The sequence below is a fragment of the Diabrotica virgifera genome, chromosome 5 (assembly GCF_917563875.1).
Source record: "Diabrotica virgifera virgifera chromosome 5, PGI_DIABVI_V3a".
Lineage (NCBI taxonomy): Eukaryota > Metazoa > Arthropoda > Insecta > Coleoptera > Chrysomelidae > Diabrotica > Diabrotica virgifera.
The window spans coordinates 154251168-154265191 of record NC_065447.1 but is presented as its reverse complement, the minus strand read 5'-3'; the positions used below and the strand labels follow the sequence as shown (position 1 = coordinate 154265191).

Below are 14024 nucleotides of genomic sequence, written 5' to 3'. Positions count from 1 at the left end.
TTTATTATAAGTACATAAATATTTATAAATACATGGGTGAAAATTTTATTAAAAGCGTGTATTTTGTTTTTTTTTTAATTTAAATTGTAAACCATTGATGATATTTCTAGAATAAAAAATCCTTCTAAAACATTAGATACTCGCATTAGAATTCGAAATATTTTTACGTAAAATATACTTACCTATAAGTAAAACTCACAATTAACAATAATCTATTTTTTTTTTCAAATAGTCCAACAGCTTAGTTCTATTTATACACAAAAATATAATAAATTAATTATAAATAAACACTACTTCCCTATGGAGCAACACTAACAAATTCTTAAAATAAAACACTACTGCACTAAACAGATATCGATGAAGATAACAGAACAGATAAGAGAATCGTGCTATTACACTTATCAATCTGATGCATGTTTGTCAAAATGACAGTGACTATTTCTCTCTGTTGCCTAATCAGTTATTAGTTATGATATTTTCGATTTCTTGTTAGAGATAAAAATTTTTAGTAGTTCCAATCTAGGCATGGGATAAAAAAGTTTATTTGAAGAAAGTGTATTTTTTTGTTCTTTTTAATGGCGGTACAGGCTTTAATATTGTATTAAATTATAGAGTAATTTCCACATACTAACATATTTCTCAAATTGGGCTCTGTACCGCCATTCTTTACTATATGACGAATATGTGTGCCAAATATCTCGACAAAATATTCAAAATTAAAACCATAATCTTGGAACGCGTTTTCCGTTTTGATGACGAGCTGCTGTAGCCTCTTTTCTTTTAATATTACACTTTGACACTCTTTTCTCAAGAGAAATGAAGCTTCTTGGAAATGGTTTATTTTTTATGTATGTATATAGTTTGGTTCAACCTCGTAACCCATAATGACGCATATCAAAGAATGACATCACTCAGCAACATTTTTCGCACTTTTAATTATATTGGCCAATTATATTAGCCCTGGTTACTGGATAATTGTCAAGGCCCATAGTCCAAAAAAATAATAAGAAGAAAACATAAGATTCAGGTTATGTTATTAAAACGTAAACAATTGTATGTAGTAAATAAAATTAGTTATTAAAATACAGTACTGCAAGCAAAATACAATTAATTAAATTTCCCTTTATATAATAATTGCATATCATATCAATATTGTGGAGCAATATGTAATTTTTCTTCTTCAATGACAGTAGATATGAAATATACGTCTATTTGACATTTTCAATTGACAATATGAATTATTTAAGAAAGTTGCAACATTTATCCGCTATTCGCGCACGATCGTTTCTCGTATCCCCTCCAAGTACTTGCACACCTCGAATACCATAACTGGGTACGAGATTAAGAATCAGAAGAGAATAACAAGAAAACATATTGGCCTCAAGTTCAATAGGGTTATTTATTGTTCCTAGAGGAACCAATATATTAAAATTTTAAGACAATAGATATTTTTATTTCATTTTTATGTAATTATTAAGTGTTTTGGTCAACTTACGGTAAAACCGGAGGTGTTCGGAAGCTCTAAATATTTTAGAATAATTGGTCATACACAAAAGCTATATATCCTAAATTATCAGATTTACCCTATATAATATTATTTATTGAGCCTAGTCCACGCTTTTGCTAAACTCTAAAGGTACTACGATTGAAGATATATATCTCTGTTCTTTTGTTACAGCCTGAAGCCCTCGAGGAACTCAGAAGGTGGACTTCGAACGAAGCTCTTGGTGACATCACCGTGACTCCAGATTGTGCAAGTCGGATTGCCAGTACTACCTATACAGATGGTAACACCACCGATGGCACGATTGGTTCTGATGATGAAGCTATCGATCACAAACTTCCGTCGCCTGAGGAACAGCTTCAAGTTGTGGCACTAAAGTAAGTAAAGCCTATGGTTATTTGTATTACGCGGTACTTGCTAGCTACTATAGCACGCGGATTAATAAGAACATGACATAGGAGCAGTAACAATAGCACTAACTGGAGTTATGTTAATTGAACATAACACTCCATACTACGTTCGTTCCAAAGAGAAGCTTGAGGTCACACTGGTCGGAGGGTGTGTTGTGTCGCCGCAGCTTGTCATTGTTCAGAAATTAATTTCTAACCAATAAAAAGCTGCAACAACACGGCACACCAAGCGATCACGTGTCTCTAGAGCTTATCTTGGAAGCTAACGTAGTATAGTCTACGAGTAGTATGCATTGTAAGTGAAACTTTGGGCAAATATTTTGTTGAAGTATACTACAATAGATTAGTCGCTCTTATAAATTATATAGGGTGTATCATTAATGAGGAGGTCCTTAGAAGAATGGAGAAGAACCGAGAAGTACTAACCAGCATAAAATCTCGAAAGTTGGAATACTTTGGACACATTATGCGAAATGAATCCAGATATGCCCTCCTACAAGCCATCCTGCAAGGAAAAATATTTGGAAAGGGCGGTCCAGGAAGAAGAAGAACATCCTGGTTAACGTACCTCAGAATCTGGTTTAACACATCATTTATGCAGCTTTTTTGAGCTGCTGCGGATGAGATAAAGATTGCCATGATGATCGCCAACATTCGTCACGGATAGGCACATCAAGAAGAAGAAGTATCATTAATAATTGGAAATATTTTAACTGCAGATTGCTGGGCTCAAAATATTAAGATTTAACCCAAATTACTTAAATAAAATGTGGCTCACAGGGTGTTTTATTTAATAACTAAAACAACTAGATATTATTAAATTTGTACCCAGTACTTTAAAACCATTTAACATGTCCTTGTCATACTAGTCAGGAAGTGTAGGTATAGTTGAGTCGATTCGCTAATCTGAGATACAACTGTCTACACTAAAATCACAATAAAAAAGCATTAGAAATAAACAAGCACTAGGAGCACTCCCAGAGGCGGCTTTACCTATTGTGCAGGGTGTGCGGTGCACACGGGCGCCGGGATGTTGGGGGCGCCGAGCACCAAAGAGCGTGCCTTTTATTTTGTTTCAACTTAAAAAATGCTTTAAAACAAAATACGCTTTGTTTCAATAGAGCCCATTAGAATCAAAACCTACTAAATCCTAAATTTTTCGTTCTCCTAAATCCAAACTGAAGTACAAATTTCGGAATCTACAAGGGGCATGCAGAAAAATGACAAAGTAGTGTGGCATTCTATGATATTTATTGATGCTCCTTTGAATGAGAAATGCCGGGTAATTTTTGGAAAATTTACATTTTTAATGTTCTTTTAGCCTCGTGACAAAAATTTCAACACATGGATCTAGCAGGTTTTGATTCTGTAAGCCTCAATATAAGTTAGTTTGTCTGAATTACGCAATGACTATGCTTTTGAGGAGTTCATTTATACTGCAAAAACTGTAGCAGAAGAAGTCGAGGCAATAGCAGTTTTAAGGCAAATTTTTTAATTATGAGGCGAAGATGAACTAGTAACGAACGCGAAAATACATTTTAAAATAAACTTTTACTATTACCTATGAGATTCCACAATTACTACGTTTGAGGAACGCTTCGATTATTTTTAAAGCAAAATAATGACACCTTCATTCCTTCAAAAATTAAAACACTGGAAGAATTTAGAGTTAGATACAAAAAGAGCATATTTTTTTAATTTAGAAAATAAATTGTGTCATGTTGGCTCTTCACAAGTAGATAGGTTTGAGCTCTTTAATGAAATAGGATTATTACTTTATTACCAATGTTTATGGATAATTCTACTACATCTTTAGATATTTTAAATTACTTGTATACAAATAAATTACTTTCAGTGTTCCCAAATTTGTTCACTGCTCTTAGAATTTACCTCACATTGCCAGTGACAGTAGCGCACAGTGAGAGATCATTGTACTCAAACCTGTCAAATTTCCTCAACCAACTTTCAACCTTACCTCATAGATAAAAATGTTCATTTTTAATTAAATATTTTAAACAGATTTGGTAGGTGATCGGTACTCACCGGAGGGACCGCAGACGTTCGGAAACAATTAGGCTACGGCTCCACGGGCGAGAAATTGACGCTAGCAGTAGCAGTAAAATGAACTTAAGGTTCCGCGGAACGGAATGGGAATAGCCGAACTGTACCGACTACAGGACTTGTGCGTAGTCGGTTCAGTTCGGCTACTCCCATTCCGTTCCGCTAAACCTTAAGTTCATTTTACTGCTACTGTTAGCGTCAATTTCTCGCCCGTGGAGCCGTAGCCTTAGCGTCTCTTTGCAAAGACAATGACGTCGACTTTGCAAAGTAACAAGACACTTACTCAACACACACACTACACATTACTCCCCTGACTTAGTGATAAGTTATACAATTACGTGGCTAAAGGTTCTAGTTCTAAACCAAAGCCAGAATCAGAGAAAAAAAAAAAAGATTTGGTAGGTTGTTCGGACGCCGCGCCCTGAATACCTATTGGCTCCCGACATCATTTTTAATATTGCACTATTTGCATCTGGATTTTTGTTTACATTATAAGGGTACCTAATACCCTCTAATACCCTATGTACTAGTACTAGGTAGGTACCTATACAACTATTCCATTTTAACTGAGCGTCTACCAAAGGGCGCCAGCGCATCGACTGCACACGGGCGCTACATGGGCTAGAGCCGCCTCTGAGCACTCCCAAACATGATTTAGGAGTGCTCCTCGAACATTCAACGTGTCTTGGTTTGTTTATTTCTATAGAGAGCATTTTTATTGTGATTGTAGTGTAGACAAATGTGTCTCAGATTAGCGAATCGACTATACTGTACACTCTACTAAATTTTGTTAAATAAACGTGTTTGGCTACGACCAGAGGCGTACAACGGGGGAAAGTGAATGGTTAAAGGTATAACCGAAAGCGACTGCAGACTGAAGACCGCAAACCACAGATTATAGCGACAGTGTCGCCTGCGGTCAGACCAATTCTGAACAGAACTGCATCTATAAGCGACATCATCGCGCGATAAGAAGTCATAATAGTATAGCAATAAAAGTCGTGTAGGTAGTAAGTAGACATACTGAACTACAGTGAGTAAGGCTATGGCCAGACAAGCGACAATTTACAGCGCTGTAAGAGCTGTAAAGTGAAGCGAGAAAAATGGGTCCTACGGTGAATGTAGTGGATGGCCATAGTGAGCTGTAAAATATCGTGCAGCAACAGAGTAACATAGGATAGGACCCATTTTTCGCGCTTCATTTTACTGCTCTTACAGCGCTGTAAATTGTCGCTTGTTTGGCCGTAGCCTTAATTTTATATCTTTTGTTAAAAAAAGATAACGATGATTTTTTGCTTTTGGCATTACACCTATATCTTCTTCATGTGCCTTGTCCGTTGCGGACGTTGGCTATCATCATATCAATTTTAATTTTGTTTGCGGAGGTTCTGAATAATTCGATGCCGGGTCCGCGTCGGCTAGCTATTTTACCCTGTATTATCAGTTGGAGAATATGATATTTATCATGTCTCATAATATGACCGAGGTATTTAAGTTTCCGTTTCTTAATTATTGTGAAAGAGATTTCTTTTTGTTTTCTCATTCGGCGCAATACCTCTACTTTGGTGGTGTGAGTCGTCCAGGATATTTTGAGGATACGTCGATACACCCACATTTCGAATGCCTCCAGCTTCCCATTAATGTTTCCGTTAGTGTCCATGGAGAATCGATTTGGATTAAAGCTTAATCCAAATATAATATTTTGAGTCCTGTAATCTACAATTAAAATATTTCCAATTTTATTATTAATGAAACACTCTGTATATTCTTAACAGTAATTCTGGCTGAAATTATGACTCTCCTCAATTTAAATTAACTTTCTGTTAGTATTTCTTTTGTCTGTGAACACATACAGCTAGGAAATACCCAGTAATTTTCTCTTAAGAATATAAGTTTTAGAAACAAATGTTTAAAACTACTTAACTTTCATGAAATATTCTACACATTTTTCAGAAACTTTTACAAGTGCATCTGCATGCAGACGTAAAATTTTAGATATCTTTACATTGTCTGAGAAATATGTTCATGAGTTCTTCAAAACTATTCGAAGTGAGAGTGGCATTTTATTTTCCACCAAAGGTGTTTTTTTTTTGTATTTCGAAATATGTATTGTTATGAAATCCATAATGCTCTCCTGTATGGTTTTTACCATCCTATAGGATGATACATCATACCATTGAGATGTTTCCACGCTTTTAAATCTGTTCTAACATCTTTGGGGCTGTCCATTAATCACGTGAGTCTCGAAAGGGGGGGTGGGGTCCATAAAAAATCACGAAACATCACAAGGGGAGGGGGGTGTAGTAATACATCACGTGTATTTATTTTTTCGTCACCCCTGTTCACAAATCGAAAGCGGCATTGGTGTGACTGATAAAAAATTAATTTTTCATTCATAATATTCTACAATACAACAACACATTGATTTTCTTTCCTTTTACCCAAATTTCTATAAATATTTTTATTAATATTGGATGTTAATGTTAAAAGCTACATGGGATACCTCCTACTCTTCACAGTAAATTATCTTAAAGATAAGAAGGGACACTTGCGAAGTGTTTTGTTTCTTACCATGTGTTTCCACTAGGAATACTGACCCTGTGCCGTCTCCTATTTTATTTATGAGTTTTTAGTCCGTACATGATGTATTTATTATAGGTACCTATTATCTGATGAATTTAGTCTTGTCAGTTATTCTGTTGTTTTGGCACTGAATACATGGGTAAACAGGGTTGCTAGGTAAGTTTTAATTCTTCAGTAGTTTTAATTTTGTATAATAAAATTAGATGTTACTTATGGTAGGGGAACCCAAGCGGGGATTTTTGCAGTTACTCGAGCGCGTCAGATTAGCATACTGGGAGAAACCTGGTACCCTGCATATGTACCTCTACCATATATTGGCTCTTAACACAGGGTAGTTCGTTAAGGGGGGCCCGAAAAAAAAATCTATCCTTAAAAATACTCGAAATTGTCAGATTAAGATAAGGTAAGTTAGGTACATACAAAAGAGTGTATATTTCAAACATCTGACGATTTGAGCCGGGCGTAAGAAAATGGGTGAGTCCCAAAATTTCACAAGAAAAAAGCGAATATTTCGCGAAATGACTGACAGATCGAAAAACTAAAACATAGATGCTTAATATTTTTTAAAAATCTATCGAATGATACCAAAACACGACTTCCCACGGAAAGGGGTGGGGGGTAAATTTAATATTATAAATACGAATCCCGCGATATTTCGCGAAATGAACATCAGATCGAAAAACTGTAAAATACACTTATTCAATACTTTTGAAAAATCTATCGAATGGCATCAAACACGACCCTCCACGGTGGTAGGGTGGGGGGGTTACTTTAAAATCTTAACTAGGAGCCCCATTTTTTATTTCAGATTTGGATTCCTTACGTAAAAATAAGTAACTTTTATTCGAGACATTTTTTCGAATTATGGATAGATGGCGCTATAATTTAAAAAAACGATTGGTGGAAATGGAAAATTAAATTAAAATTGGAAAATCCCTACTAAAATGGAAAGCTTTACTTAACTTTTTTTGGTTTTAGGACCTACTCTTCACAACCCAATAGGTCCCCTTAACGCTCGAATTTAGCATACTTTGCTCCCCTACCACGTGTATTTTATAAATACCTAAAAATAGATTTTTTGTAGATATGTACTAAAAATACACGTTATATAGGGATCGGGGGGGGGGGGTTCGCCTTAAACCTCACCATGTATCACCAAGGGGTGAGGGGGGGTTAAAAAATGCCAAAAAAACATCACGTGATTAATGGACGGCCCCTTTATACAAATTTCAGATTGATTTTTTTTTGTTATTATTATTGTGTCTTTTACGCCAGTCAATGAGAGCAAGAACAGGATATTACCTCCGAATTCTATTCTACTGCATGGATTTTAATGACATTTTGGGTATAGCCTCTACTTATCTCCTAATTCAAAGTCTACCCTATATACTGTGGCGCTTTTATCTTGGGGGCGGTCCCCATCCCTTCTCGGGGGTGGATTTTTTTGTTTAAAATGACCACGGAAGAGGCTAAGAACCGTTTTTGAGTTATTCGTGGTTGAAAATAAAATTGACCATTTTCATTGAGAAATGACACCTTTTCGGACGGTTTTTTTGCGAATATTATGCATCTAACTAAAAAACTAAATATAAAACATTTTTGTAGCTTATAAGAAAACAAAGAGATTCGTTCCTTCATAAATCTTCTAGTTATAATACAAAAAGAGATATAGTAGGTGAAAAATTTTGCTTTAACTTGACATAACAGAGAAACGGTCGATTTTAGGTGTATAATTCTACCAATACCTTTTATAGTGGTTGAAGAGCTCTGTAAAATGAGCAATATGAAATGTCGACTACATTCAAACTAAGCGAGATATGATGCATAAAAAATTGATGACTAATGTATTTTAAGAAAAAATGGGAAGTATATTTAACCCCTCATCCACCAGAATTAAATGCATCGCTTTCCTTCTACAATACCTTTAATTACAGTGTTATTCATCATCATCACCATCTTGGTGCTACAGCCCTTAGAGGGCCTCGACCTTCTCAAGCTTTCTACGCCATTCTGTTCTGTCCCTTGCTTGCATTTTCCAGTTGCCGACTCCGATCTTCTCGGCATCCTGTGTTACCCCGTCCATCCACCTCAGCTTTGGGCTACCCCGTCTTCTCATTCCCACGGGTTGCGCTGTTAGAATCTTTTTTATCATGTTCGATTCAGGGGCCCGGGCTACATGTCCTGCCCACTGCAGGCGGTTTCGCTTAATTCACATGTTCAAAAAGTTAAAGGTGTTTAAAATAAATGGTTTTTGAAAAAAACATGGGATCAAATTATGGAGCGCATTTTTAAATTTTCTTAAAAATCTTCCTTTTTCTCCATGTAACTGGAAAACGACAAGAGATACAGTAATGAAAAATAAAAACAAAATTTTTATTTAAAAAACTCTACATTTTTGTATGGTATCTTTTTTTCGCATCTCATCATTTTCAAGTTACAAGGAGAAAAAGGAAGATTTTCAACAAAATTTAAAAATGCGCTCTATAATTTGATCTTTTTTTTTCAAAAACCATTTATTTTAAACCCGTGCAACTTTTTGAACATAGAAATAACACTATAATAAAAGGTAGTGTAGAAGGAAAACGATGCATCTAAATTCTGGTGGATGAGGGGTTAAATATACTTTTCATTTTTTACAGCATATCTCGCTTAGTTTGAATGTAATCGACATTTAATATTGCTCATTTTAAAGTTCTTTTCAAGCACTACAAAATGTATTGTTTGCCAAGCTATAAAATATTAAAAGAAGCACTAAAATCGGACAACAGGTTTAGGAAATATGATACATTAAAAATGTCCCATTTTTAAGGTGGTGCGTTAATTTTGACGCTTAGTGTATTATACAGTATCGTGAAAATGAAAGGAATAAATTCGTAAACCGGCGACTTTAAGGAAAAATCCCAAAACAGGTCGATTTTTATTTTTAAATTATGATATTTTGGCATATATGGCATACATGTGACGTCATCTATCTGGTCGTAATGACGTAATCGATGATTTTTTAAATGAGAATAGCGGTCGCGTGCTAGCTCATTTGAAAGTTTATTCAATTTTCTATTCAGTAATATAAGCATTTACATAATTATGTATACAGGGTGTCAAAAAAATGTTTTTAAATTAAATTATTTCACAAAAAGAAGAAGAATGCATGTAATTTATTTAATTCAAAATACATTTTACTGCTGTCACCAATCAGAAAAAAATGTTTATTTCACAAATAAACATTGCTTTTTGCTTAAATTAAATGTTCAAACGTTCAACAAGCAAGTGGCTCGGTTGGCGGGAGCTGGCTTGAACATTGAATTTAATCGAAAAGCAATGTTTATTTGTGAAATAAGCATTCTTTTCTGTTTTCGGGTAACAGTAAAATATATTTTGAATTAAATATTTTACATACTCTTCTTTTTTTTTGTCAAATAATTTTACTAAAAAATTTTTTTTGGGTATCCTGCTTAAATAATTATGTAAATATTAATATTACTGACTAGAGAATTAAATAGCCTTTCAAATGGGCTAGCACACGACCCCTATTCCCATTAAAAAAATCATCGATTACGTCATCATGCCCAGATGTATGATGTTACTAGTATGAAATATATTCCAAAATATAATTTTAAAATAAAAATCGACCTGTTTTATTTTTCCTTAAAGTCGCCGGTTTACGAAATAACGAATTTATTCCTTTCATTTGCACCATACTGTATACGAAAACAACTCTTTCGAAAACAACTAGCACAACCTCCCTATTTTTGATAATTCTTTCTTCCTTGCGGTGAGCGCCAGACCTATAAAAAGTTTCGAAGTTTTTGACAAAAAATCGAGGTCACCAATCGTATGTTTGTTCGTTGTATTACTTGTGTAGACATAAATTTCAATATAGACTACGGTCTAGTGAGTACATTATCCTTTGGACGTAAACATTTTCTGATTAAAAGTTAAGATGGAGACATGAAAAACAGTTGGTTTCGGAAAAGCAAAAATGTTTAAATATTTTAGAAGATAAGATATACGGAACTGAAAATTGCTGATAAATAAAATTAAAAAAAATATGAAAAAAAATTTTTTTAAGAAACGCTTTTTTTTAGTTACGAGTGACTAAAATTAAAAATATTATAAAAAAATCAACTAAAAAGCAAAAAATAAAAAAAAAAATTAATAACACATCCGTCAAAGAAAAGCGTGGCGCGTGTTCATCGAATAAAGGGTTTTCGCCCCACGCTTTTCTTTAACGAATGTGTTAGATTTTTGCATTTTTTTTTATTTTTTGCTTTTTAGTTGATTTTTTTATAATATTTTTAATTTTAGTCACTCGTAACTAAAAAAAGCGTTTCTTAAAAAAATTTTTTTTCATATTTTTTTATTTTTTACTTTTTAGTCTTACACTTTTCAAACATTAAAATATATCGTCATGTTTATTAAAATATGTGTAAAACATAATATGTACTAACATGAAAAGTAGTCGGAATCGGCAAAAAATTTGGAACTTTATTGTTTATTAATGAAGCATAACGTAAACAATTAACGTAAAAAGTAAAATTATGTATTGTTCATATCATTAGCTATACAATGCGTAAAAGTTTCAAGTTTTTACATTGTAAAAAACAAGAGAATTTAAGCGTTTTCCATTAAAATCGTTTTTTTTTTATTTAAACAATTAATAAACATGAAAAAATTTGTTTTTATTGACTATTCGTGTATTGTTCCCGCGAATGCATATGTTTGCAAATTTTCATTAATTTGCATTGAAGAAAAGGCAGTCAAATTAACGTCTAAAAATTTGACGCAAACTATGGAACTAAATAAAAACGTTTAATAAAAATACAATCCACAAGGAAGAATTTCCTTTAGCTGGCTGTATACCATTAATTAGAAAACAATTTGATGAACATTTTTTTTGTAAATGGTATATTTATTTAAAAAAGCCTAAAAAGAGCTACAAATGTAACAGAACGTTTTCGCTCTCTAAAAAGAGCATCATCAGTGTTCTTACAGGCTTTACATGCTAAGCCACCAAAAATATATCGGTTAAAACCTTTTAAATATCGACTAAATGTCTCACATTGGAATATTAAATATTAAATCCAAAGGATGGATAAATGCTCTGCCCTAAGGCATTTTATGACCTTCCACGACGCACGTGGAGTTGACTCTCACCGTTGTCAATGTAAAGACACATAATTTTTACTTAACCCACGTGCTTCGTGGAAGGTCATAAGGGCAGATCCTTAGGGATTTTATCCATCCTTTGGATTTAATATTTAATATCCCAATGAGACATTTAGTCGATATTTAAAAGGTTTTAACCGATATATTTTTGGTGGCTTAGCATGTAAAGCCTGTAAGAACACTGATAAAACTCTTTTTAGAGAGCGAAAACGTTGTGTTATATTTGTAGCCCTTTTTAGGGTTTTTTAAATAAATTAATATACCTTTTATAAAAAAAGAAAACTTTCATCAAAAATTTTTTTTAATAAAAATAAATACATGTAGGAGTACTGTATTATTTTAAAGAAAATTAACTATTCTAATTGGGAAATAGGCACTTGAAAAAATTATTTTATTGACGCTTCGATTTCCACCTCGGACGTCCTTTTCAAAATACAAAATATTACTGATTATTTCATTCATAGGAGATTCTGACCAATAGAAAGCTACAGAAATCTGAATTAAATCGATAATTTTTGATAATCTCCCGTCGTTAAGTATATTACGTCAGATGCCCTTCGTTGCTACGAAAAAATACATTCAGTGACATTAATGACAATTAATGTTTTAAAAATTATAAAAGTGATGACTTTCAATCGTCAAATATTTATAAAAACTGTGTGTTTAATGGTACTTACATAAATAAATTACAATAAAATTTTGGTTTAGAACAGTTTTATTCATGAAATAATCGCAACAAATTGCACTCGACCTCTGAAATTAATATAGAATTTTTGCTCTCGTGACACTTTGACATAATTTCACTCGCCTTCGGCTCGTGAAATTAAAACTGTCAAAGTGTCACTCGGGAAAAATTCAATAATTTCAGAACTATTGTGCAATTACTACTGATTATTTCATTTATAGGAGATTCTGACCAATAGAAAGCTACAGAAATCTGAATTAAATCGATAATTTTTGATAATCTTCCGTCGTTAAGTATATTACGTCAGATGCCCTCCGGTGCTACGAAAAAATACATTCAGTGACATTAATGACAATTAATGTTTTAAAAATTATAAAAGTGATTACTTTCAATCGTCAAATATTTATAAAAACTGTGTTTAATGGTACTTACATAAATAAATTACAATAAAATTTTGGTTTTGAACAGTTTTATTCATGAAATAATCGCAACAAATTGCACTGGACCTCTGAAATTAATATAGAATTTTTGCTCTCGTGACACTTTGACATAATTTCACTAGCCTTCGGCTCGTGAAATTAAAACTGTCAAAAGTGTCACTCGGGAAAAACTCAATAATTTCAGAGCTCTTGTGCAATTACTACTGATTATTTAATTCATAGGAGATTCTGACCAATAGAAAGCTACAGAAATGCAAATTAAGGTGATAATTTTTGATAATATCCCGTCGTTAAGTATATTACGTCAGATGCCCTTCGTTGTTACGAAAAAATACATTCAGTGACATTAATGACAATTAATGTTTTAAAAGATATAAAAGTGATGACTTTCAACCGTAAAATATTTTATATCAACTGTGTGTTTAGCAGTAGTAATTTGTACTTACATAAATAAATTACAATAAAATTTTGGTTTTGAACAGTTTTATTCATGAAATAATCGCAACAAATTGCAATCGATCTCTAAAATTACTATAGAATTTTTGCCCTCGTGACACTTTGACATAATTTCACTAACTGTCAAAGTGTCACTCGGGAAAAATTCAATAGTTTTAGAGCTCTTGTGCAATTACTACTGATAATATTACAAAATATTATAAAGTGCATAAACATGTCAAAAGTAATATTACAAAATATTATCAGTAATACCTATTACTTCTTTATCGGACGTTGTGTTCAAAATACAAAATATTACTGATAATATCACAAAATATTATTAGAGGAAAGTCGCCAATTATGGAATACCATTTTGTTTTGGGGATATAAAATAATACCTTTATAGAAATGGCTATTTCACTAGACTGTTTTTAACTGATAAAACGTCATAGCAACGCATCGTTTCCTACTGACAAAACTCCTTAGTGACGTGATTTCTCAGCGACAAAATTATGACAGATCCGTCACGAAAGTTTCTGGTAATAACAAATAAATAAAGATTATATTTCATTGATATGGTGCATTAATTGTCTCGTGAAATAGTCTTGTCGAATATCATTCGAGTGAAAATTATTTACCGGCAAAATTTTCTCCTGGTTTCATTCAAGTTCGTTGCCTTTTGGTAATTTTCGCTTATGAAATTTTGACAAAATCACTCGACTGACGTCTCGTGATTTAAG

General features: G+C 33.1%; 1 protein-coding gene across 1 annotated transcript in view; it reads left to right on the top strand.

The window, feature by feature from the left end:
• The window catches only part of LOC126878447 (uncharacterized), a 127244-nt gene that overhangs the window by 27938 nt on the left and 85282 nt on the right, over positions 1-14024 (top strand). The window contains exon 2 of the mRNA XM_050651613.1: positions 1679-1881. Within this exon, the coding sequence (XP_050507570.1) occupies positions 1679-1881 (203 nt within the window). The remainder of the gene's footprint in view (positions 1-1678; positions 1882-14024) is intronic.